General features: G+C 39.7%; 1 protein-coding gene across 2 annotated transcripts in view; it reads right to left on the bottom strand.

The window, feature by feature from the left end:
* LOC103458532 (cysteine-rich motor neuron 1 protein) overlaps positions 1–9943 on the bottom strand; it is a 42080-nt gene extending 32137 nt beyond the window's left edge. The window contains exons 1-3 of one of the 2 annotated variants that reach the window (XM_008399428.3): positions 9223–9943; positions 3800–3961; positions 3367–3540 (exon numbers count right to left, since the gene is read on the bottom strand). In XM_008399428.3, the coding sequence (XP_008397650.2) occupies positions 3367–3540; positions 3800–3961; positions 9223–9520 (634 nt within the window). In that variant the 5' untranslated portion in view covers positions 9521–9943. The remainder of the gene's footprint in view (positions 1–3366; positions 3541–3799; positions 3962–9222) is intronic. The other variant, XM_008399427.3, reaches the window with a different exon arrangement.
* Between the last annotated feature and the right edge of the window lie 12240 nt (positions 9944–22183).

The raw sequence follows: 22183 nt of genomic DNA, 5'->3' as shown, positions 1-22183 counted from the left end.
TTGTTTGCTGTTTTATGTTTTCATCATGTAAAACACTTCAATTACTTGACAAGCTGAAGTAACAAAGGCAAATTTACTTATACAAGTAAATTTGCCTTGTCATGCCTATTTTCCAGATTTATGTTTGCAAAAAAATTTGAAACAAGATGTAGTTCTCCTCACGTTTCACAACTGTATTACAAGCCAAACATTTGTAAGTAGTTTTAAGTTTTTGTTTAAAATTTCTTTACGAGTTCTGTTGAATTTCGCATGAACTATATAATCTGACTTTGCTTTCATAGTCGTATTTTCCTCAATTTCCCTTTAGGGATGCATTTATTTGACTAAGTCACAGCTGGATGAAGATTTTCAAGTTTCTCAATGTTAGCATGAAAGCAAAAGAACAGCATATCTTGCATTATCTCACGCTGTTGTACATGTACAGTTTATGCTTTAAAGATTTCATTGTCATTGTCACACTTCTTAAATTAGATTTTGTTACTGAATGTTACATCTGTCAAGCACGAAATAGTTTGGTTTGTTATGTTAATAAAATCAGAACAAAAGAAATGTAAGTTTTCAGTCGCAAAGTGGGAAAATGACAAAAAGTTAATGATTTGCTGAAGCTGAAATCTGTTATCTGACTAATGTCAACATAAACAATGAGCTCCTGAGAGATTTGGAATTTTCTTTAAAAGCCAATTAAAGCTGGTTAAAACAAACTGAGCAAATCCTTATTGACGCCCATGTTTAAATACCAAACTTTAGCTAATTACATCCCGGTTACAAAAACAGCTTGAAGTTTCTACAGTTCAATTGTTCCCACCAAGATTATTTTTTGAAATTATCTATGTGATTAATGTTACAAATTGTGAGAACCTTTTGTACTGGAAGATGTAATTTCAATACAGATATCTGTATAGTTAAGAGCTGTCCAGAAAACTAAACTAAATGTGATAATAGCGACCTTCTATTTTCTCTTAAATAAACACATTGTCATAAAGACATTTTCTATCTGTCCAGCTCCTGTGCCTTGAGATCAGGTTTAAAGACTGTATTTGTCAGCAGGGCACATAAACACTGCTCTTTATGCGTATTATTTTATAATATTAGGGTCTGGTTTAGGGAGTCACCACGGAGCCAACTGGGAGTGTATATCCTGACCACAGAATCTCATTCTGTTAGCAGAGGAAAGTCCTGCCAGTGACGGCAGACAAAAGAAAATCTCTGCTGCGACATCAAGACAAACAAGATAATTATCTCGCTCAAACACATACAGACATGCAAGTTCTCAAGCCCATATACGTAGGCTCATTACACACACACACACGCACGCGAAAAGTTAATAAAATCAGTGCCCCTTTACATTTGTCGGTTGCCCCAAATGCATGAAAAGCTTTAGTACCTAACAGATTCACACATCCTGATTTTCCGCTTAATAATGGGCCACATAGACGGGTAGATGTGTGCTGCTATGAATACTCATAAGCTGCTGAAAAATGTTGTTTTGGTGTGAGGTCAGACAGTCATCCATTCGGCTCAGACTCTAAGATAAGGCAGAGGTTATTCTGTTGGATGCGCGTGCAAAAAATGATGCTTGATGAACATGCTTCCTGTGGGATTTACTGCATAAACGGCTCAAGACAAACAGAACCGAGAATGTCTGTAATAACCCACCTATTAGCTGCAGACTAAATAAACTTGAATGTGTCTTTATGGCTCGCTGCAAGAAAAGAGCTGCTGTTCATCTCAGATTTTTCTAATAGGGACCTGATTATTTTTATTCAGATCTGAACACAGTTTTCAAGCAGCGATTAGTTTTATTTATTATTCTTCAAAGTTCAGAGCCAGTTCTGTTCTGTGAATGCCACTCAGCAGGAAGTCAACACTTAGCAGCTACGTATCTAGCAGACAGGTCACTGTCTAAACTAGAAAACTAAAAACACCCTTGCTCTGCCAATAGGCTTTTCCATGTACAAGTGCCTATCAAAGAGGATGCTAAAAACGAAGGTAAACACACTTTCTTTGATCTATTCAGATGATTCACCTTTTCACCAGTGGCACAGAAGAAGCTAGGAAGTACACTGCAACTTAATGAGACTGCACTGCACCAAAAGATTCCAACACTGAATTTCAAAAAACTTTTATATTTTCTAGTTTCAAAGTGATTCACACTATTCACACTTCTTCCACAATTTCCATATTTTGACCAGTTAAAACCTGTATGCATTTATATTGACAGAACTTGGTGTGATATCCCAAAGCAAAGTACTACATAATTGAGAAGTGGAGGCCAATCTTAACAGCGTCAACTTATATTTTTATTCAGCCCACTTTACTTTGATGCCCAGTGCAGCTTCACTTTAGATATTACATAAATATCAAGTAATTACACCTGTATGTAGTTTAATCACAGTATAAATACAGATGGACTACAAAGCTCTCAGAAGTTTGTTGGAGAACATCAGCAACTAAAGAAAGTCTCATACAGAACACACCAGACAGGCCAGCAATAAAGTCATGGAGAAGTTTAAAGCACAGTTTAATCAACTCATTGCACTTTTAAGAAATGGGAGAAAGAGGGCATAGCTGCAAGCCTAAATTGTATCACCAACCACACATAGGGAACAAGAGACAAAGAAAACATGGTAAATGTGATTTAGTCAGATGATCACAAAATTGAGCTTGTTAAGAGCACTTTGAACCGCCTGTTTTGCTGAAATGTGCTTTTTGAATAAACTTGAATTTACCTAAATTTGAAGCCATTTGTAAGAAAATTAACACATATAACTAACAAAGCTGTATATCCAAACTAGAACATTACAACACAGCCTAATTCCTCTTGGTGATGCTTTTCTTCAGCAGAAAAAGGAAAGGTGGGCGAGAGTTGATGGGAAAAGGGACGACATTAAAGACTTTCTGCATGACAATAACCATGACAATAACCCTAAACATACCAAAAAGAGCTGCAGTGAAATGCTTTAGATCAAAGTGTGTTTCAGGGCCTGTCAAATTACAGAATTAAATCCATTTGACAAGCTGAGTCAAGACTTAAAATTTTATGTTCACAGATGTTCTACTTCTAAAGTGACTGACCTTGACATATTTTGCAAAAACAACCCGCAAAGATTTGATTGCAAGTCCGTGTATAATGAGCTGTGACACGAGAAATTCCCCGTCACTGTTACAACGACTTTGTTTACCAGAGGAAAAATTTAACTGTTTAAGGTTCATCTTTGCAAATCCATGCTCGTATTTCTAAAGAAAAAATATTTAACTCTAAATAAAACTCTGAAGTTGTGAACATTAAAAAAATATATATGCTAAAAAAATAATGTGGACTGGGGTGAATATGTGTTCATCAGCAGCGGATCATTTGAGGGTTACCTGCTGCTTCCTGGCACTGGCTGCGGTTGATGTAGGCGAAGTGGTGATGGCAGCTCTGAGACTCACACACGCACCCGTCAGCGGTCAGGTTGCACCCGGAGAACATGCACGTCGGATTAGACGGCCCCACATATTTCTCTTTGTGTCTCTCCCTGTGCTCGTGCCTTCGACCATCTGAAACACACAAATCACAGTCATCAATGAATCACACACACCGACAGAGCTCAGAAGTGAATGGGGAACCAACACAGAAAGCCGGAACTCGTGTCATCGCTAGGAAATGTAAGTAGCCTTAGTCATCGTAGAGCAACATCTGTTATGGATTAGCTTAAATCTTTGGAGATCTTTCTGCACTCTAATTCACAGACTGCTGTCTGAGCCGTTCGCTCTGTTATTTAACTCGGAAAGAGAGATTGGGAAGATTAGGGCGCACCTGACTTGCTGGCCTTCATGCAGGTCTCTTGGTCTGGGTAGGTAAAAGTTCCCAAGCAGGAGTAACGAGCATCACACACACATTCAGCTCCCGCTTTGTCGCAGCCCGTTATTAGAGGACAGCGCTCATCCTCAAGGCCTGCATCTGGGTGTTCAGGAAGAACTGTGGGAGACATTAAAGAGAGCAAAGTGTCAGACTAGTTGTCCATTTAAAACTGACTTTATGAATTCAAAGAAACACTGGCCAGAGTTAGAAATACTGGTCCAGTTTACAACCCCTTTGTTGCAAGACACTACTTTGGCACAGACAAGACTGAAGTGACCACTGTATTTCTGGGCTCCAGTCCCTCCTCCCTTCTCTTTGTGCCACACTACTACAGCTACTGAGCCCATTTGTTTGCTTTTGTTCCACAGCATGGGGCCCTCCCAGGGTCTGCGTCTCTGGCGGCTGCAGCAACACCTCCTCTGAACTGTGGCCACTCACACTAACAACCGCCTGCAGCCGCGTCTCTCATTGTGCCTCACCCACCCCAAGCTGGATTACACTCCCCATTTGGACAAAACTTTACGCATGGATGGAATGTCACGTTAGAGCTGAATATCCAGCAGGATCCTGGGATTAAAGGGCTTCAGTTTACACACTACTCTCAGTGTTCCCTCACCTTTCATGCATGAATAAACATGCATGGATATACCCCGATATTAGCATCCTTCACTGCTGCACATAACAGCTCCACAGGGATAAACATGATGAGAGAAACTGTGTGCCTCAATTTAGCAAAGTGATGCATGACTATTATTCATTAAAGCACTCCTTGCTTTCATAAAAACACAACACAAAGAAAAATGCATTTGAAAAATAATTTGACTTAGACAAAAAAGTAGCCTACATTTGCTGGAAACAAACACACCATGCATATAGACACAAAGTGCCTTTGAAAAGTTGTTTTTGCTTTGCATTTTGCCATATTACAACAACAAATGCCAATGTATTACAATGATTGATAGACCAAAACAATGTCGAATAGAATTGTAGAGTGGAAGGAAGATGATACATTGTTTTCAAAGTTCTAATAAAAAAATCTAGAGATTTTTTTGACAAAAAGCATCACCACAGCATGATGCTGCCACCACAAATTTTTTTTATCAATGGGATTCTATTTTCAGTGTTTTGTGCAATGTTAGTTTTCTTCTACGCATGTCGACAAAAGAAGACTGACAGTGAACGTCTTTATGGGTTTATTTCAACAGTGGCTTTTCTCTTAAGCACTTTCATAATGGGCAGATTTATAAAGTGCATGGCGAGAGATTGGGAAGATTAGGGCGCACCTGACTTGCTTCATGACTGGCCTTCATGCAGCAAGTACATATATATGCCACATATATATATATACTTATATGTGGCATAAGTACATATTTATGCCACAACTTTTAGACTTTAGCTTGTAAAAATTTATAAAACTATGCATTCTTTTCAATTGTGTTTTCTCTATTGCATTAAACCCCATTAAAATGCCTGCTTTTTAATAGCAGGTGCTATTGAAAAGGCTTTAATATGAAAAAGTTCAAGCTGTTTTAATAGTTTCACAAGGCACTCCATGTGGATCTTATTATTCCACACCAGATAGATCTCCCTGAGAGCATAACTGCCTCTTGCTGTTATAAAAAGAGACGAGCTGAAGTGAATCAGCATGAATGTGACTGCAGCAGAAGCCAACTTTGTGGGTGACTCCTGTGCCATAAGTGCCACAGTGAAATCTGGCCAGTTGACAGAGTTGAAGGTAATGTTACCTTTAACCTGAGCCAGCCGACTCTGTTAATGGCTCTCCCAGATGGCCGGTGAACTGGCAGAGCACAAGTTGCTTTCCCAATAAACCCAGTCAAAATAATTTCTCCCTTCATCCTAAAATGATCCACACAATTTTTTTCCCATTCTGAGGCTTTTCTGCACCCACAAGGGTATTTTCATTCGAGATGGTGATAGTGCTTGTCTGTGCGGGGTGCTAAATCTGGCATGTATGTAAGGTGGTAGGAGTCAAAACAATCAATGAAAGGCTGGACACTGAACACATTGTCTTCACTAATTTTAGTTTGACCTCCCACCGAGCCCTATTTGTTTCAAGTTCCCTTCAGCTTAACCCAAATCTGTTATAGTCCCTTCTGGCTATCTGTTTTCCGGTCTGGCACGACTCTTGCCAAAGTCTATAAGGCTTCATTGCAGGGGTATTCCTCTCTTAGCTACTGAGACTGCTTGTCTTGGCATCCAGGACCAGGTTGGGAAAACTGACCTCTACAGGGCCCGAGGCTGATAGCGAGCTTAAAAGGAAGTCTTTGAAACGTTAGATAATACCAGAGGAAGGGAGAAGTAGAAAGCATGCGATGGAGTGAAGTGGACACAACGTCCCTGTGAAACAGGGATTCGGTGACATGGTATGCTAAGTGTCTCTTAAGCTTAAACTTGCTTTGGGAGAAACAAATCACTCATAATATTTTCTAGGGACATTTTCTACCAACAGATAATTCATTATCTGAATGATCAGATGAACAGGCTTGGTAACATCTTCTCGAAACAGGTGCATGAATGTTGTATTAGTTTCTAATTTAGGTGCACCAATTGCAGTTTTTTGGCCAATCCCCGATTATTGATCTTTAAAAAACCTGATCTGCCGATTCCAATTTGGATTGATACTATTTATTTATTCATTTATTTATTTTATTTATTTTTTTGTCTGAAATGTTGCTAAATATACCAACAGAGTCGCTGAGCAACTGTGGGATGACCATTGTTTACTGGAAATGTGCAGACATGACCTGGTGGTTGTGTTTGTCAGTCAAACCTTTCTCACAGCAGAGCAAAAGAGGACAGTAGACAGGAAATACTCCCCTTCGGCAGGAAGAAACCTGCAGCAGGACCTGACTCAGTACAAGTGGCCATTTGCCACGACTGGCAGAGTTTGAGAAGAGAGAGTAGATTCTCAAAGAAGAGACACAAGCACTAATGTAGTGTATGTTATATATTAAGAGAAGATTAAAAGTTAATAGCAGGAGAGAGAGAATATTTTATTGAGTAAAGGCCACTGGTGCAACACAAACCTAAAAAGGTCTGCTGTTTAGTAATGACAACTACTAATTGCAGTAAATTTTGACTTAAAATTTAAAAAACAAACAGTAATATAAGGTCTATAACTATTTTGTTGAGTAAAACCCTTTTTTTTTACACTTCCTTCTCTTTATTTACATTTCTTTTTTAAACACTTCCTTATCTCTTGCAGACATGGCTTAATAACCTGGCATACCATGGAGACCTGGAGAAAATGCTCTCAATGCAGTTTAACTACAACTGTTCAAGAGCTTAAAGCTATATCATTAGACAAGAGCTTAAAACAAAAACAAGTGGCCACGCATCTCTAGTTCAAGTCAAACATGTGTGACATGTCATTTTTAAGCTTGCACACCAACTACGTTTTGGCCACCCGGTAAATCCAACTTGTAGCAGCAAAAGCAGGGGTTTAGAAAAGCGGAAACATTTACCCTCGCTCTTGATTGCAAGGCTAATCATTATAAGGCCCTTCGAAGCTTCAGGGAGCAAAATCTGGGATAAGCCCCCAGCAGTCTCAGTACGGCCCCTGAAAACACACTGGGAGGTGTTGATTTACCCCCACCTAGACCCCTCTGGGATATCAAGGCTGCATGAGTACATTTGTCTGATTTAAGAGGTCAGCAGCAGCCGAAGAAGTATGACTCAGTCAGAGGAGCCGTCAGGTCTCCAGTTTGTTCCAAAGCTGTTAAGACGCAGAAGGCGATGTCCGCCAGACGCCTGCATATTAGGCATAATCAGCACCTGCATCTCCTGGGAACACCTGGGGGCGGGGGGCAAAGAACCATGAAAAAGCCCTAACTTGGACCACCCTACAGAAGGATGATGAAGGAGCAGGGTCAGGAGATCCTGACACCCACTGAGAGCTGCTTACTCTCTCCTACAGACCTGCCAGTCCCCTTCAATCATCCACAAACCAGCCGGACAGATTGCAGGTGGTGCAGCTGGAGGGGGTCCGTCCATGAGCTGTTTGTTCCTCAATGAAAGACCAGCGCTTCAGACTTCATTCATAGCATTACAAGCTGATTTGAGGTTGAGAAAGTAACTTAAATTGTGCGTAAAATGAGCACCTCATAACAGCCTGACTGCTCGGTGGAGCCAGAACAGAGGAGCATTGTGAATTTCAACAAGTGCAAAGAAAAAAACCCCATCTGAAGTCATGTTTTTAGACATTTAGTGGCGCACTTGGAGAACTGAGTACAGACAGGAAAGTAACACCACAAAGTTTTTCCCGATTAAAAATGCCAGACATGACTCAGGATTAAGGTACATCAAGGTTTAAAGCAGCTGTGATTTCAAAACTACGAAAAACTTCTCTTATACTAGTTAAATAGTCTAAAGTACTTTAAATGACATGCCAGAGAAGGTGCCAGAGTTACCCAGGCGCTAAGAACACAGTAACACAGAGTTACCCCTCCCCATCTCTTGCTAAGTGAAAGAGGACTACTACATTCTTCCCTGCTTACAGGAAAAACAATCTAAGCTGTTTGAAAACACAAACAGTTGTAGCTTCGAAATCAAAGAAGTGCCATTTAGCTTTCTTATTTCACTGTAACACTGTTTTAAATCCCCCATTAGCAAGTCAAGGGCTGTGCTTAAATGCAGGCTGGCTACCAGAGCAGATAGCCTGACAAACTGTCCAGCTAATTTCACCTTGTTATGTCTGTGTTGCACCATGATGAGTACAAAAGCAATATCATTTTAGCATTCTATCCAATAATAGCGTGTAACTTACTAAAGTAAGTGAATCATTTAAAAAACAAAATAGCAAAGACATGTAAAAAAAAAAAAGAGAGAAGAGTTTTTTAGGTGAATTATATCATGTTGCATTTTTTTGTTTGAAATACTTGCCTAAAAAATGATGATCTAACTGCATAAGTTTTACTCAAGGTCATCATATCATGAAGAATGTTAAATGACCCTGGGTTAGTTATGACACCCACATAGTCATATCTGTGTTTTCCTCTTGTTTCAAATGTTTTTGAAGGAGAAGGGACGGTGCCTGCTGCCAGCAGAGCAAAGACCTTGTGTCAAGACTATTCTGATGTATTGTCATGTTTCTGAGCTCTGAGTGAATGAGGCCGAACATGACTCCCCTCTCCTGCAGTCAAGAGCCCCTCAGACATGAAAAACTGCCCCAGACAAGGGTAAACAAGAGATGGTCACTGCAGCCTGGGCTGGACTGACACATGAATAGCGATGCTTTCAACCCGCTTACAATCATTGGATCGCTGCCAAACTTTGGAGCTGGTGTTTAGCAATAACATAAACATTTTTTTTTTCCTTCTCCAATTTCTAGGCTTACACTTAAAAGTAGTTTCACTCACGTTTACACACTCCAATTTCAGGCATGGTGGCCGCTCCGGTGCTGTTGATAGAGGCGCAGGTCAGTCCCAGGGCGCAGTAGCCGTGCGTCCAGTCCTGGCCGCCGCAGGGCTCCCACTCCAGCCGCGCGCAGTGGTCGCAGCACCCGCATGGATCCCTGGCCACGCTCCGGCCACCCTCGCAGCCTTGCGCGACTTTGACTGGACATGTCCTGAGGTTACATGGCGTGCACTCGTGAGCCAGGAGCGCACGCACCAGAACGAGGAGACTCAGCAACATAACGGAGCTTTTGCCGAACATGTTTCCTGCGGTGAAATCGAAACGCTTCTGTGCACAAGAACTCCCCAAAATTTAGACCAAAGTTGTCAGGGTTCCTGAAAAGTTTTTTTTTTTCTTTTTTTTGCCTCACTTCGAAAGCGAAGGTTCCTCGAAATAGGACTGAGAAGTGTGCGTTTTTCTTTGTAGAGGGGCACAAATATCCAAAGGGCTACAAGGATCAAATTCAGCGTGCACAGGTAGACGCGCGTCCCAGTAAGCGCCTCATCCGATCAGATAACGAGCAAAAATCCTACACCGGGGGTTTCTGCTGGATGTGGGCAGGCACGCTGGAGTTCGCTGCTACTGTCAGCCACACACTAAAAACGCAGTCTGAGTCTTAAATTGACATACAGGCATGTGGAAATTAGCGGTGCACCCCTCCCCCCTGACTGACACAGGCACCGACCAGTCACAGGGAAAGAAAAGAGGGAGGAATTAAGCTGATGCATCCCTGGCAAACAACTTTCCTCTGCGTTGCGCAATGATGTAACTTTTAAGGTCTTGAATGAAACTCCCTTAAAGTAGTTAATGCGTCAGTTTTTCTGATTTTCTCACACTGAAATAAGCTCAGTAGTTTAATACATTGATGATAAGGGGTTGACTCCTGAAAGTTTTTTAAAGGATAGATGGGGCTTCTTATAAATTTGGTTTTATTGTTTTGGAATATTGTAAAGGACAGAAGTTCATGCAAATGTATATAAATAAAATAAATAAATGTTGCATCTCATTAAAGTTGATGTCCCATCTCTTATTGTTTTTCATTTTGGCCTATTAAAGGTTTATAATCAAACATATCAGTACATCACAGTATACCAGCACATATTGCGTTAATGGGAATGAGTGATTACTTTTCTAGGTGTCAAATGTCGTGTACAGATGGCAGAGGGAATGTAAAAGGTCATGTAAAATTTGACTGTCGAGGCAGTGTTTACATGCTTACACTGACAAATGAACGGTCTGTTGGTGTGTGAGCAGAGGGCACAGCTGGAGGGGGAGTTTGGTGTTTTCATTGCTTCAGCGCCTTGCAAGAGTTCAAATCCTTTGACTTTGTCAACAGCACAATGTATTCCATAGCTGTGAAGTGGAAAGGTTATTTATATATATATATATATATATATATATATATATATATATATATATATATATATATATATATATATATATATATATATATATATAATATGTTTATTGCACGGATCTTGTTCTTATAAACAGGAAAAATTCCAAACGCGGAAGATGGTGCTCTGGTCAGATGAGTCCAAAGCTGAACTTCTCGGCCTGCATGCAAACGCTATTCTTTTTTTAAATTTATTTATTTATTTATTTATTTATTTATTTATTTATTTATTTATTTATTTATTTATTTTTGGTTAATAAATAACCCTGCACATCACCCAGGATGCAACATAACCACCATGACATGTTCTTTTCTTTGGAAGTGACAAACGAGAAAGCTGGTCTGAATTAACGGGAAAATAAGTTGGACTAGTTGAAGAATAATCCTCTTGCAAGTTTCTGTACACAATGCACAAGCACCACATAAAGAAAATATTTTATATGCAGTAAAAATCTGGAGACTGGAACAAATGTTCACCTTTAAGTCGGAAAACAACAAACAAAAACGTCTTCACGGTTAGAATAGCCTAGTCAAAGTCCAGACCTAATTAGGTGTGTGAGGTTAGAAAATATGTATTCACAGAGGGGTTTCACAGGGGTAATGTATGCACCTTTCATAATTTGTAATTTTTAAAAGTGTGAGCTGTGAACCACTTCTTTTTGGTTAATTAAATAAAAATTCCAATAAAATTGGGCAACATTCTCTTTAAAAAAGGACAAAATTGGAGAAAGATTTTAAGAGATATGTAAAGTTTAGCCGGTGACTCTACTGCAGCCTCCTGTTCTGGATCATCATTTTGCTACAGAATCAAAGTTGATATGATGCTCAGGAATGAGCCACATCTTGTGTGCTTTTGCTGTCAAAATTTCTTCACACCAAACACTAATCAACTGTCCTGAGAAACTGTTTGCCCCCACTAAGTCAGCACACAACAGCACCTCCTTCATTTGCAACATCTGCCTGGAGCCACCCGCTCCAACACAAACACAACAACCAGGAAACCGGCCCTGTAACACGCATAATCAGCCCTTGCAACAGATCAGCTCTTGTCCTCTGCCTCTTCCTCCGCCCCTCCCTTTCTGCATCCTCTGCTTGGAGCTCTCATCAAATGGGTTGATCCGCTGACTACTGGCCAGACCCTCATTTTTTTTAATTTATTTTTTATTTTTTACAACATACTAGACCCAAAAAAACCTTATGCCAACTCTCACAGGACTTTTAATGTACTGTGAGCCTGAACAGAAACTATCTATTTCTCAATCCACATTCTTTACTGGATCCTTAAAGGGATTAATCTATTTCAGTGGAGCAAAAAAAAGGAACCCAAACCATAATACACCCTCATTACACTTTCTGAGCACAAGTCTTTTGTCAAATGTTGCATAGATGTGGCTTTTCAACTGACTTTTCCTGTTGTTAAAACTGTCATCAAAGATATCCAGGCTCAATTAGGTCCAGTTATTTGCAAGTTTCTGAACACAACACGCAACAAAAACCACAACAAACCCTGCTGGAAAAGGTGAGGCAGCTAAGATTGTTTTGCATGGATTGAACAGTTATGGTGTGTATGTTAATGATGTTCTGAGTCACAGATTTCAACACAAGCCATCAGCTCTTGTGCACTGCTTAATGTGACCTTTTCCTCCCCATCCACATCACTGACTCATTGGTGTTGGTTCTGTCCCAGACGACCTCACTTTGTGCAACACGCTCCTCTTGTTTCTTACTGCTTGTTCTCTGTGGGGGCAAGAGCCTGAAGGTGAGGACGTGTTTCCAGAGATTCAGATAGGTGCCAGTAATGGTCGCGGAAGTGAACTGACCGGTGGTCGCAATGCTCGACTGATAGTGACAAAAAGCTGAATGAAGAGTGTGATATGGAGTGTTGAACGCATGTCAAGGGGACAGCGTGCAGCACACCCTGATTACAACTTTTTCCTCCAAAGTATCAGAGTACTGTGCCAGCTATCAGCCATGTTTAGCTTATCTCTGCATGAGCACATGCTGCATGGGTTGAGCCATGCTTCCCAGATCCAGGGAAATGGATGGAAGTGGTGCTCGGGGAGATGAGTGCGGCCATAATGGCAATGGACGCTGACAGTTGAAAGAGTTTTAAAGCAATTTAGACTTCAGCTAAATAGCGGAAGTATGGAACATTTACTGTGGAGACTAAGCAACACATTCACTAATGAATGGCCTGTTTGAAAGTCTGTACTGAGGAGATCATCTGGTCTTTATAAAAGCAATGACCGTACAAAGGAAACAAATAAAAGAAACCAATAAAGAAATGCAAAAGCATGACAGAAACCTAGTCAAAACAAGAATAACGTGTGGTGCTAAGATTTCTTCGCAGACAACTTTATAGCACATTGTAATAATTCGTTTTAATTAGATTTTAAAAAATGATTTCTCTTCTTAAAGCCACTCCTAACTTATCATTATGTTATACTCATAATTTGTTTAGAGTTCAGGGGAGATTTTTCACATGAGGGTGTCGAGAAAAGTCGAGCTCATCCCACTTCCCCATGCTGGAGATTTTAGTGTAATAGTAACAATAAATAAATTTACCTTAAAATTAATTACACAGGTGACATCAAGACCCAACAATAGAGTCAGACTGTAATAAAATGAATCTGGTTGTGTGTGTTGTTATTGTGTCCTGCAAACTTTGCTTTAATTTTACTTTTTTCTATTTAATCATAAAAAATCAAAGTCAGGCAGAAAGAGAGTCATGAAACAGGAAGAGCTGGTTTCCTGAAGAAAGGGGAAGTTTCTATCTTGCATCAGTCTAAAAATAGTTCAGACCATTCCTTATTTTAAAGCATTAAAGGTTTTTAAAGAATAAAATCTAAACATTTTGAGTAATTGGATAAAACCCAGAGTAAAATACTTAAATTAATGACTTATAATTGGGCCAATAATTAATATTGGTTTAACCAGTGGTTGATGTTGGTTTGATTATAAGAATATTTACACTTACTCTTACACTTGTGGAAGTACTTAAAGGTGAAACAAGTAACTGTAACTTGGTATCAGATAATTAGAATAATGGATATTCTTGGTTTCTTATCTGAAATGTCTGTAATAACTCACATTATGATTATAATAAGAGTAACTAATAAGTTATGGTTATTATAACATTATAAATGAATGTTAAATCAGAGAAACTAAAAGGTTATAAATGTGATTTTGACATTGAACTTGAAAAGGTGTAAAATGTTCTAACTGTAATTAAAGGTCACTGATGTTGTGTTGGAGGTAGATGGTAGGTGAAAAGTCAAGAGAAAAGAGGAACTGATAGGAGAGCGGAGGTGACCAAGGCCTTATTGCTAAACTTCAACTTTTCTAAGAAAAGAGAACAGACATCAGGACATAATGTCTCCAAGGTGATGGATATGAATAAGACAGGCACAGAAACAAAGCTAGCCAACGCAAACGCACCAAAAGGTGGATAAACCCTTTATAAGGTGGGTGCAAAAGAGGAATCGTTGGTTGGATCCTTCAGGCAGCTTCGAGCCAAGACGGAGATGGACAAAGAACTCTGCAGCTGAAGAAGAGCCGGGGCCACAGAGCCGGAGACTGTTCTGCACATGGGGACCAACCCGTTAGCCCCGCAACATGTGGCTTCAAATCGCACTTCTCACATCAGCTGGGTTCAGACCCCCAAAGACAAAGACCAAGGCAAAGATGAAGATAAAGACAAAGATAAAGACAAAGGCAAAGAACAAAGGCAAAGAGGAAGAACTGGTGTGTTCCTTCCGTGGGACCAGGAAGATCGTGAGACGAGGAGAAGGGAGCTACAGAGCTGCAAGACAAGAAGCTGAGGACCGCTACGCGCATGAGGAAGTCACCCTGAGGCCCGAGACCTGCTGCTCTAAGTCAGTACTCTTCCTGTACTGGGAGCCTCCTGCTGCTGCAACACCTTCTTCATCATCAGGCCAGTTCTGGGGTTCAAAATGCCAAACTCTGTCCGTCTCTCTTAAAGTTTCCCTTTTTTAGTTCTCAGAGTCAGCATTAGGGAAAGATAGGCTAGATTATTGATTTTACTTATTTGATTATTTCTGCTACTGAATTAAGCTGTACTGACTCTTGCAAAATTGCCTTACTAATAAAATAATTAGCATTAAGAAAATCTAAAAGATGTTGTGGACATTCAATTAATGAGTCACCTTAAAGTTCTTTGATGGTCATAAAATAGCTATGAAGTTTGATTCTGGGAGGAAAAAGTAGAAATGTTTTATAGGTTGCTTTTAGCCAAAATTAAAACAACACCCTTGGGACTCGCCCGAGTCACTAAAACCAACCTGGTTCAGTAACAAGTGCACGTTGTAAAAAAGAGAAAGAGCGACCGTTAACAGGTGTACTCTGTGAAACTAGTTGATTGCAGGCTGCTCAATCTGGCTAATTCACAGGGTGAAGAAGGGTGGGGGAGGTCGTTAGAAACCAGGCTAGTCTTTCTCGATGCCAGCTTAAACAGAGTTTACTCAGTTCTGAACAGGGTAAATCCCATCAGATTTAGAAAACTCAAATTACCCGTTAGATGGAGAGCTGGCTGCACATCTCCCTCCTCTGAGAAGGGAAAGTAGAGTGAGAGAGAAGGGGGGGGGGGAGGTGTTGCGCAATAACAAGGGATATATGACTTTTCAATGCAAATTTAAATGACTATTTCATTGTGTTTTTTTTTTTTTTAATCACTCTAGACAGTATTTAACCATCTCTAATATCAAATCTTAAAATTTTCAACTGGTTTTACCTTAACTGCATTTGTCTACACCTAACTGGGGAAGTGAGCATCTATCTGAGTGTAGTGACAGAAAAAGAGGCTTGCCCAGAGTGCCATTCATCCATGAATCACCAATGTCTTAATTTAACTACAGCAGCCTACAGGAAGCAAAACCTTCTTTGTTGTGAGAATCTAGATCTGGTTGACGGTGAGTTGACTAAATTAATAAGTAGATTTAGTAACTGCTGTAACCTGTTTGTCTTTCCACAGCATCTGTTGTCTGTTGCCTATTGGATTTTCTTTTGGCTCTGTGTTTCCTTTTCCTCTCTGTGAGGTCTTTTTCTGTTGCTGTTTTTCTTGCAAGTCCTATAATAACTAGTTTTGACACCATGAGGTTTCCTGTGGTGTTCCCCCACCCCTAGTGTCGTCAAAACAGCAAAGTTGCACTAAGGAGATACATAATCTTCTCGTTTTGCTTTCTGAATGGTGCTGCTGGAGGCTTAAAGAGTTCAGTGAGGTCAGATAGTCCTGGGGGTTCGCTACGCACCTTTAGCTTTGTAGTGTGTGAAATGGCTGCTTTCTGTTAAGAGAACATAAATTTAGAGCCGTAACATCATGAATGTCAACATGTGAAACTATGTTGGAAGAGGAGCGTCTTGTCTTTCATCTTCTTGAAAACCTCAGACTTTAAAAGCGTATGTAGGACCATTTTTTTAAACCTTAATGGTCTGGGCCTAGCACACGTACTTGGTTTGCATAAAAGACACTTTAATGAGTTTTGGTGTTAACTTCAACACTTTTTAACCATCATCCATCAAGAGAATATCTGTACATTTTGTGTGAAAGTTGAATGGCTCACCATGGAATCAGACATAGCTATTCATGTAATGCCCAAAAGAGACTTCCAGCAACACAGTTTGAGTTTACTTCCTGATTTAGCTCATAGGTATCGTCTCGTTTGTTAAATTTCAAGCTGAAAACATCCAATTTCAGCTAATGCTTTTTAAAAGTGGTGATTCTAATGTCCAGATGGCAGCACATGTGCAAGAGCCATTATTCACAAAAGGGAAAAAGACGGAACAGTTGTGAACCTTGCCAGGACCTCAAGCTCATGGTGTATTAAGTGGTTGATGTGGGACCAAAACACAGAGATGGAATTTGAATGAATTTGAAGATTTAAAGAAAAATAACAAAGAACAGCTTACAAAATCAAAGAGAGCAGAGGCAAAAACACAAACCCAAAAAATCCATAGAAGGAAACCAACCCACAAGGAGAACACAGAGCAAGGAAGTGACGGGAGTAGATGAAAGGATCTGGCAAGGAGGGACCAAGAATGAGAAACTTAAATAATGGGGAGGTTGAAAGCTGAACCAAAACCTGGACTGATGAGCTAACTGATTGCAAACACAAGTGGAGAGAGAAGGAGAAAGTAGCACAGGAGTCAAAGGAGAGTACACAGGGGAACAGAACAGGAAATAATTCTAAAACTAAAGAACTACACTAAAGAAACTTAATGAAACTAGAGTAACAAAAACTAACTACAAACAAGAAATAAACATGACGAGAAACACTAAGAAGAACTGACCTAAAGGAAAACAGGAACAAGACAAATCTAACCAAAATAGGAACACAAAATAATAATGAAACTAGAATCAAATCAAACTACCGGAACAACTCAACAGCCCAGGATCCTGACATAAGTAAACTTGAGTTAAGAAAAGTGAACATTCAAGAGTGACCTAGTTTAAGTGCAGTCTTAAATCTGATTAAAATACTGCAGTATGGTCTTAAACTATTCATGCTGTAAAGAATGCTTTAAATGTGGGTGAAAAGTAATTCGTTCACAGTAATTCAATAGACTCATTACCATTACTACAAGAGGTTTATGGTTGAACTTTGCTATAAACGTGGGACATGCAGTTTTTAGGTTTAGCCAGTACTTTCCCACTTCCCCCTTAGGGCCAGGTTGGTTTGGAAGATTTTCTTTTTCTCTTAATAAATGAAACCAGAATTTAAAAAAAATTATTTTGCATTTACTCCAGTTGTCTTTGTCTTTCAGTAGTTGAAGATGTATATATATATATATATATATATATATATATATATATATATATATATATATATATCTGAAACAACAGAAATCTGTGTGTGAGTAGGCAAATTGTTTTTCACAAACAGGCCAGTAGTATATTACTGAGTTTCTTGTTTCTGCAGCACACATGTACTAATTACCTCAAGACTTCCTGAAAGAACTGTGATGACAACATAAGGTTTTGGGTTCGACTGGCAAACTTAGCCCTGTGACTCAGCCTCCGGACCTTTCCTCCACGCATGGCTCACATCCTCTGGCTCTCAGACTGAGCTCAAATCTGGCCTCACTCTCGCTTTCATTGTCGCACCTTCTTATCGAGCGATCCTTTGACCTTGGAGCAAACTGCCACCAGCCTATTTGACAACCAAAAGTGGGCTGTACTTACTCAGCTCCAGTCGAGCCTCAAGTGGCCCTCTTAGGAGTTTTAATCTGAAAAACCTTTGTGATGATGCTGAATTCCTTAGTGGATTGGAGGCTGAACGGAGCCTTGTGCCTCATTCCCACAACACCTGTCCAGTAATCTTTCATTTTAAGATCATTAATGTTAAGCAACTAAATATCAATCTTACAGCAAGTGAGGGGCTGGGCTGTGATTGTTTTTGCGAGACAATTTTTCCCTGAATCCCAGATTCAATGACAAAATCATGTATCTTATAGTTGTAAAAAAAGGACTATTTTCTCTTTTTTTCATATTACCTTTGCATGTAGGAGGTGGAGCTAGATTTCATAACCACGAGGCGAATTTTTGCCACTTTATGTTGAGGAAATTGTCCATAAAAATGTTAATTTTGTAAGTGTAACATTAAGAGGACTTGGAAGAGAAAACATAGGAAGACGGAGACATACACCTATGACCTCTCATGGTGTTGATGGTTCAAAGTGTTTATGCCAATTCTCAGTGATGGGAGGATCCTCAGGTTAAGGCGCCAGGTTTACAGGCAGACCTCCAGCTGGCTGAGGAATGTTGCAGCCTATGTTTCAGCTGTAAATTCTCATAATTACAGTGCCACTGACTCGAGCTTCGAGGTGAAACAACCACCTCGAGTGAGGGGAAAATGATCAGTGCCTAATATTATGTCTGGGATACAGATTTACTCCCGTCCTTAGAGGCTGGCAGCAGGAGCAAGAATGTGAGAAATGTATTAGTTCTCTGACCTCCAGGAAGGTGAAGCAGAGGGTTGACATCATTAGCACGGGGTGGCATGTGCATACTTGAAGTCACATGGGTCAAAGGATGGCTGAAGGAGGTCGAATGAAGGGGAGAGAGGCCTGCAGTATGAATTGCTTACATTTGTTTATAGACCTTGTTTATTTGACATATAAAACAAAAGAAGAATTTGAGCATAAAAAAGAGAAAAATAACATTTGCTTTTACAACGTTTATGTTTTATGATCGTTACTAAAAACATTGCTTTGCAAAAGTATTCAAGCACCTGAAATATTCCCACAAGTTTTTTTTTTCATAAACTTTATTATGGGGCTGCACAGTGGTGCAGTTGGTAGAGCTGTTGCCTTGCAGCAAGAAGGTTCTGGGTTCGATTCCCAGCCTGGGGTCTTTCTGCATGGAGTTTGCATGTTCTCCCTGTGTATGCGTGGGTTTTCTCCGGGTACTCCGGTTTCCTCCGACAGTCCAAAAACATGACTGTCAGGTTAATTGACCTCTCCAAATTGCCCCTATGTATGAGTGTGCGTGTGCAGTGTGCATGGTTGTGTGTCCTGTGTATCTCTGTGTTGCCCTGCGACGGACTGGCGACCTGTCCAGGGTGTACCCCGCCTCTCGCCCAAAACGTTGGCTGGAGATGGGCACCAGCAACCCTCCCGACCCCACTGAGGGAAAAAGGGTGCAAGAAAATGGATGGATGGATAAACTTTATTATGCTCACTTTACTCTGTTATCTCTTGGGAATTCCAAAGTCAATCAGTGCTTTATTCTTGGGATATAAATAGTTTTCTGAAGGCCTCATATCTGTGCTGGTGAACATTAGTGAACAAAAAAGATGAATGAAAACCAATAAATACAGCAGTTATGCAGTTATTAAACAATATCCCAAGTCCTGAACATCTCAAAGAGCACATGTGTGCTCTAGTCAGAGAAGACAGAAGTTTACCTTTATACCCTACATGTAAAATGTTGGGGTGTGGCGAGGGGCGGGGGGAGGGGAGGGGGGGGTGTGTTCAGAGACAAGCAATACCCTGAACATACCATTCCCAACAAAGTAATGCATGGCACTGGCAGCAGCATTAGATGAGCTCGCCTTATCCACCTGTTAGAGGATTTCAACGAAACTTGCTAAAAATCATGTGTTAAAAGGGCCCCATAAAAGTCCAGAAGTAAATCTAACAAATAGATTAACTAGAGTTAAAAAAAAAGATCAAATTATTTTAGACTTTCCATGTGTATACTCCAGAATACTTGTATCTGTAATTGCAACAAAATGCACTGCAGACTTTTGAGGTTTTTATATTTTGGAAGCCTTTTGCAAACCATGTTTGACTTTTTGTTAGCCTTACATTAGGGTCAATTGTGGTAATTGAAATGGTAAGTAATAATTTTCTCCCATCACTTCATGAGTCAAAATACATGAAATATTTTCTGAGATATTAAAGCAACAACAGACAGTTTTATGCCTGGTATTTTTTCAAGTTATAATGTCATTATTTACTCAGTGTGACGATGATTGAAAAGGCAGGTTTTTAATGGCAGATTAGAGCAACTCTCCCAACTATTTTATCTTTAAATTAAGATTTTGAACAGCTGTAGATTAACTTAAATGTTTTTGGTTGGTGTGTTCAAAGCCTTTCATTTTTTTAAAATCCTTTATTTAATTTCAAGTTTAACAATTTAAAGAATTAACTCAATGAGCAGACTCATTAGTTTGCATGCTGAGAAAAAAATAATGATTTCACAGCTTTTAAATTTTTCATAAGGCATTCCAATATCAAACAAGTGCAAAAACATCACCACTGTACAAAACGTACTGCTCACTAATTCAGCTGATTCGTGTTGAATACTACAACAATCAAAATATAGCATAAATGTTTGTCTTCAGCTTTAGAGCTATAATTGATTGTGACTGATGACTCAACAAAAAGCTGATTTGCAGACGTGATGGACGTAACAGCCTGGTTTCTTGATGCAGTGCCTCCACTGAGAGGCGGATGGCTGGAAGTGCAGTTTTCTGCTTCATCCCACGAGATTTTATCAGGTACCTCAGCATCTGATTCCATCAACCTGCCTGTCTGGATGTGAGCTCTCATGGAAAGAAACATCTAAAGACAGGAAGCTTTTACTCTTCCTGGCCCAAGGCTTTTACTGGCGCATTCGCACACTCTTCCTGTTTTTCTGCCACCACTGACCACCAACAAACAATAGTAGGAAGAGGTCTGCTATGTGTCTAGACTGCTGTCTGCCACCTCCAAACAGCCTGGAACAGAAGCTTTGACAGTTAACTGAGGTTAATAAGTCTGTTAATGTGAAGAAGTGCAGTTAGGTGCATCTCTAATTTTGGGGATTTGTGCTATAGCGACATGCTCATCTAGTGAGACAAAACCATTACTTTCATAAATATAACTTAGGTTCTGGAGGTTTTCTCGGCCTAGAAAGAAATTACTTTACTTTAGGAGGGAAAACATCTTTTAAGACTAAATTATTTGCGCAATTGCTCATTTTCATCAGTAGAGGGCAAAATGACCTAACAATCCAGAAGCGGGTACCTCTACAGCTCAAAATGAACTACACCGTGAATGAATGAGAAGCAAATCTCAAAGTTAAATCAGTTACAGTTATAGCAATTAAGACACAACAAATCATCAAACCCCCATTCCTCCAAAAAAATACAAAAATAAAAAAGTCTTAGACCACCAGAAGAGTTTCTTCCAAACATATTTGCAACTCTTGAACCTTTGAGATTCCCAGCCCAGGTGGGAGAATCTGTTGACAGGAGGATGATGAGCTATTAAGTCTATTAATATAGGTTTTGTGGAAGTAAGATAAGATTGAAACATTGGTGAAACAGGCATAACAAACGTAGACCATCTAGTGGACTCATCAAAATTATGATTACGATTTGAAAATGTATGTTCATAGATTATCAGCATCCAATCTGACTGAGCTTGAGATATTTTGCAAAGAAGACGGGACACTATTTCATCCTCTAAATGTGCTAAACCCTAAAATACTTGCAGCTGTAAAACTGAAGCAAATGATGGTTTTCCAATGTACAGATTCATTGGAGGGGTGGTGCATAATTGTGAGGGGAATAAAAAAAAAAACTGCTGTCACAATTATGCACTAGTTTATGCTCGTCATTCACTTAAACCCAAAGCAAAACATGTCGAAGTTTGTGGCTGTAAAATAACAAAATATGAAAAAGGATGTAAGCTCCTATGCATGGCAAAGATTGTGCACAAATCATTAGGAATGTATTTTCAGGATTGAAACAAAAATAGTAATGAAGCTGCAATCTGAGATTTCCTTCGAACTTATCCAGTCCAGAATACTCAGTGTGTGTCACAGCAAAATTTTAAAGAATCACTGATCTAAGACGTTCTCATATCATTCACTAAGAGCAAATGTCAACAATGAAGCAGTGATGAGTGTTATTCATTCAAAACAGTGACTAAGTTCAAGGAGTGTGAGGCTTGACAGATATGAGCAACACATTGCTCTCTTTGAACTCTGAAGACTCCCTAGAGTAATTTGTTATCTGACATTT

Source organism: Poecilia reticulata, chromosome 22 (genome assembly GCF_904066995.2).
Source record: "Poecilia reticulata chromosome 22, P_reticulata-male-v2, whole genome shotgun sequence".
In the NCBI taxonomy this organism is placed as follows: Eukaryota; Metazoa; Chordata; class Actinopteri; order Cyprinodontiformes; family Poeciliidae; genus Poecilia; species Poecilia reticulata.
Note: the sequence above shows the minus strand (reverse complement) of the source record. Positions and strands in the feature narration are given on the sequence as shown.